Here is a 4,102-nt window from a genome sequence, read left to right as displayed (position 1 = left end):
TCTTTAAGCAATGCCATTCAACAGCAGCCTCTTATTTCTTTTTTTTCGGTCAAACAGAAATTCAAAATAGATTATGAGAGGGAGTACCACATAAGGGTTACACACAATGTCATTAGGTCTATAGATTACACAAAGAACCTACTATTAATCTAGCACTTGCCTAATCTTCAGGGTATCTCTTACAACAAATTCTCTCATAGCAATGGGCATGTCCACAACAAAAACGAGCTCATCTGTCTGTTCTAATCCCATTCTTGCAAGCTAGTCTGCACATTGATTTGCTGATCGGTAAGTGTGCTCGATCAAGGTGTTGGTCCTGGCCATGATGTAGTGGGCTTCCTAAATGAGCACACTTTGCGGATGGTTGCTTGGGTTGCCTTCCTTGATCAGATTGATAGTCGTGAGTGAGTCAGATTCAATTGACACATTCTTCAATTTCCTGTCCAGAATAATCTCCGGTCCTTTGTAGATGCTCCAGATCTCTGCTTCCAGGCTTGAGGAAAAGGTTCTCATTCCGTAGAGTCCCATGATCCAGTCACCCTTATGGTCTCTGAACAATCCTCCAAAACCTCCTCTCCCATTCATTTCGTACCAGTAGCCATCCGTGGTGAGTGTGATGTTTACCTGCAGTTGGATTCAACCAAGATATTAGACATGCCTGCTGAAAGCCCATAATGAGGGGGGACTTGAATGCTTCAACAATTTCCTGGGAATAAGCAATGATATTCCTGGCACTAATACAGCTTGGTCCTCAATCTTGTCAAAACTCTTCTTGTTTCTATCCTTCCAGATTTGCCATAGAGAAGTAATAAACATAATGTGCCACAGTATATTATAGCCATTCCTAGGTATCTTGTTGCATCTCAAGTTAAGAGATGTCCATTCGTGAATAGGAGTATCCAGGTTCCCTCTCATTAAGTGGCTCGAGGGAATGTTACTCCAAAGGTCTTTTGCTTTGATACATTCCCTGAACAAGTGTGAAATATTCTCAGAGCAAGTACTACATCTAGGACATAACTCAGAGGTATCAATCCCTCTTCTGACCAGTAGGTGATTGGTTGGAAGGCTATTGTGGAGAATAAGCCAAGTAAAAGTCTTAAGTTTTTCTGGTATTTTGAGTTTCCAAAACCATTTCCAACCCTTCAAATCTGAGTCACTTTTGTTAATAAGCTCATAGGCAGCAGCCTCTTATGTCAAAGAAGAGATGAAAAGAAAAGTTGAAGCCATGGACCTTGGCAATGAAGGAAACTTTTTAATCCTCTCACTTGCCAAAAAGAAGAGACATCGATATTTCTCTTACGTTATTTTATTTGAACTTGATGTCCCTCTAAGTTTAGAAACATATAAATGAACAGAGAGTAATCAATATAATTTCCAATACCTGTTACCAAAACACCAACAACAAAGAAAAGGGGATATACATATAAGAAACTTATAATACTTATCTATTGGCAATGGGCTCAAGTGTCATCTGCCATTCATGTTTGGAATATTTTTAAATTTTCCTCAACCTATTCCTTCGAGTTACTGGAAACGTTACAAAAGAGTCAAATGTCACCTCATGAACCCATCATCCCCTTAAGCAAAGTCAACATATAATTTTGTGAAATCATATTTGCACGATTTCTTTCTGAGTTAACACATGTAGTTTTACCACAATTTAGTAGAACTTCAATAAATATGAGCAAAGTATCCTCTTTTTTCTTTCTAGCATCAACATTGAGTACATCACTTGGAGATTAAAAAGACAAAAGAACAAATGCAAACACATGGTGCATTAACAAGAGTTGGGAAAGGTTTGGTCCGTTTGGACATAATCAAACATCTAGACTTACCTTTATTTCCTTTAGTACTGGTGTTGCCACTGAACCCCACTGTCAGCATCAAAGTCAGGCGAGACAAGACTCTCAGTGTAGGGATACGCAGTAAAACTTGGAGAACAATTATGAATCATAGGATAACTAAATGTGCCATCTTTGGGATTGTACCGAACTAAACGTGTAGCAACATCCAGTAAAACTTCACCATCCTCCAAAAGGCATAATGGTGCAGAATATGGAGAACCAATATCCTCTAAAACTTCACCATTCTCCAAAATGCATAATTCTGAGGAATCATGAGGGTGATTCAATGGATGTGACACATAAGGTATGGCAACCAACTTGGTCCAAGAATCTCTAATACCATATTCCTTCATTACCCATACATCAAAACAATCGTCATAGTAGTCACAGAGCATACACAGGCAACCATTTAAAACTCCCATCGAGAAGTGATGAAAATAACCACGTCGATACTCAGGTGTCGAAACCTCTCCATACGTTTCCTTCACCAAATCAAGAGAAACAATAATATGACTGGGCGCGCCATACCCAGTCCAGTGGATCCAGTGGAGGGCCCTGTTCACAAATGTCGCTGAAGCACCACGAGGAACAAGATGAGTAGAGCCTTGTATCCTTCTCCATGAATCAGACCTTAATGTATACACCTTCACTTCGGGCTCAAAACCACCCGTACGATCATCGAAAAAGAATCCCACCACCTTGTAATCATCAATACCCTCATCATAACCAAACCCAAACCACGAGTAGCAAATGTAAGCCATTTCAAAATCTGGCAATCCCTTGTATTTCCCAGTAGACGGGTTCCATATACATACTTCTCTTTTATTTCCAATGCACACTAAACCATCACAACCACCCCAAATCTTAACTCCAAGATTAGGTCTTTTCAAAGGACAATCAAGCTCAACAGCACTATCAGATTTATCATTCAAAATAGAGTAGAGAGAGCATGACTTGACATCAGTACGGGGATACGAACTGCTTAGAATGAGTCTATGATTGCTATAATCAGTGTTGACAGATGCTAGACTGAGATGGGTTTTCGCGAATTTGGGATTGGAAACCAGAGAACGCCACGACTTGCAAACGCACCTCAGTCGCAGCAGAGACTTGACGGGAAGCCTGGACAGAACCGCAGCGATGATTTCGGGCGGGAGGTCCGGCAGCGGCGGAGAATCTTCCGTGAGAAGGGGGATTGGAGAGGCCTGCTTGGTCTTTTTGGATTCTCGACAAGTGGCGGAGCTGCTTTCGGCGGCCATGGATGGTAGCTGTGATTGTTTCTGTTTTTTTTCGAAGAGACGTAGAAGAAAGCAAAAGCGCAGAGGAGAGTGGGGTTTTAGGGCTAATATCTTATCCTATGTTCATAGCAGGATAGGAGGAAAATATGGACTGGTTTTCCTACGGGATGGATACCAGAAAGTCTTAGAGTACCGACCACACCCCACCGAAATCGGATCGACGGTCGCGCCGGGCCGTCTCCGGCCACCGAACGGTCGATCCGAGTAGTTCAAAAAATTTTAAAAAAAAACTGAAATGCCCACGCGAGAATTAATGGCATCCGATATGTGTAGGGTACTTGATCTAAACACATTTTTTTCGTGTACATACATACTATTGATTCCAGCGTGGGCCCCTTGGTTTTTGTTTTTAGAATTTTTGGATAGCTCGGATTGGCCGTCTGGTAGTTGGAGACGGCTCGGCATTACAGTCGGTATGATTTCGGTGGGGTGTTGTTGGTGCTCCTAGCAGGACTCGGATGGATATCGCCCATTTTGACTCTTGTGGGTTGTTTCTTTTTTCTTTTTCCTTTTTTTTCCAGATAAAGTGGATCGCAATAAAAAAAAGTTTTCTGTCTTATTTTATTTGAAAAAGGGGATCAACGATATATGCATGTCTGCGAATTTGGCTACTCTTAAAGAGTAATTGATCTACTTTTTGATGAAGAATGCTTATTTTTATTAATAGATTTATAATAATGGTAATCTACACTTGCGGGGACCTCCTAGAAGTCAAAAGAGTGCATTTTTTTAAAGGAAAATTAGGCCAATAAAATGAATTTCATTCTTTTTATTAATTAAGGAAGAACTTGCAAATTGACAAAACCCAGCTATCGAATTTTCCATCTCCAAAGAAAAACATTCTGATTTCCTATCAAAAAAATTCTCAATTCTCCTTTTGGAGCTTCAACTCTTACATAAAGTTCTTGTTTTGAAAATTCAAAGTTGGAGAAGGTTTTTTACTAATGAATAGGTATTCAA

The 4,102-nt window shown here is 40.3% G+C and overlaps 1 protein-coding gene across 1 annotated transcript; it reads right to left on the bottom strand.

Moving 5' to 3' along the window:
• Positions 1 to 3,210, bottom strand: LOC131325870 (F-box/kelch-repeat protein At3g23880-like). Its single transcript, XM_058358342.1, has one exon. The coding sequence runs from the start codon at positions 3,101 to 3,103 to the stop codon at positions 1,847 to 1,849; it is 1,257 nt and encodes a 418-aa protein (XP_058214325.1). The 5' UTR covers positions 3,104 to 3,210; the 3' UTR covers positions 1 to 1,846.
• Between the last annotated feature and the right edge of the window lie 892 nt (positions 3,211 to 4,102).

Source organism: Rhododendron vialii, chromosome 5a (assembly GCF_030253575.1).
Source record: "Rhododendron vialii isolate Sample 1 chromosome 5a, ASM3025357v1".
NCBI classification, from domain to species: domain Eukaryota; kingdom Viridiplantae; phylum Streptophyta; class Magnoliopsida; order Ericales; family Ericaceae; genus Rhododendron; species Rhododendron vialii.
This window is presented reverse-complemented; position numbering and strand designations above follow the sequence as displayed.

Bases quoted from the DNA above. Each gene is read 5' to 3' on its own strand.
- LOC131325870 (XM_058358342.1), bottom strand. From the start codon at position 3,103: ATGGCCGCCGAAAGCAGCTCCGCCACTTGTCGAGAATCCAAAAAGACC.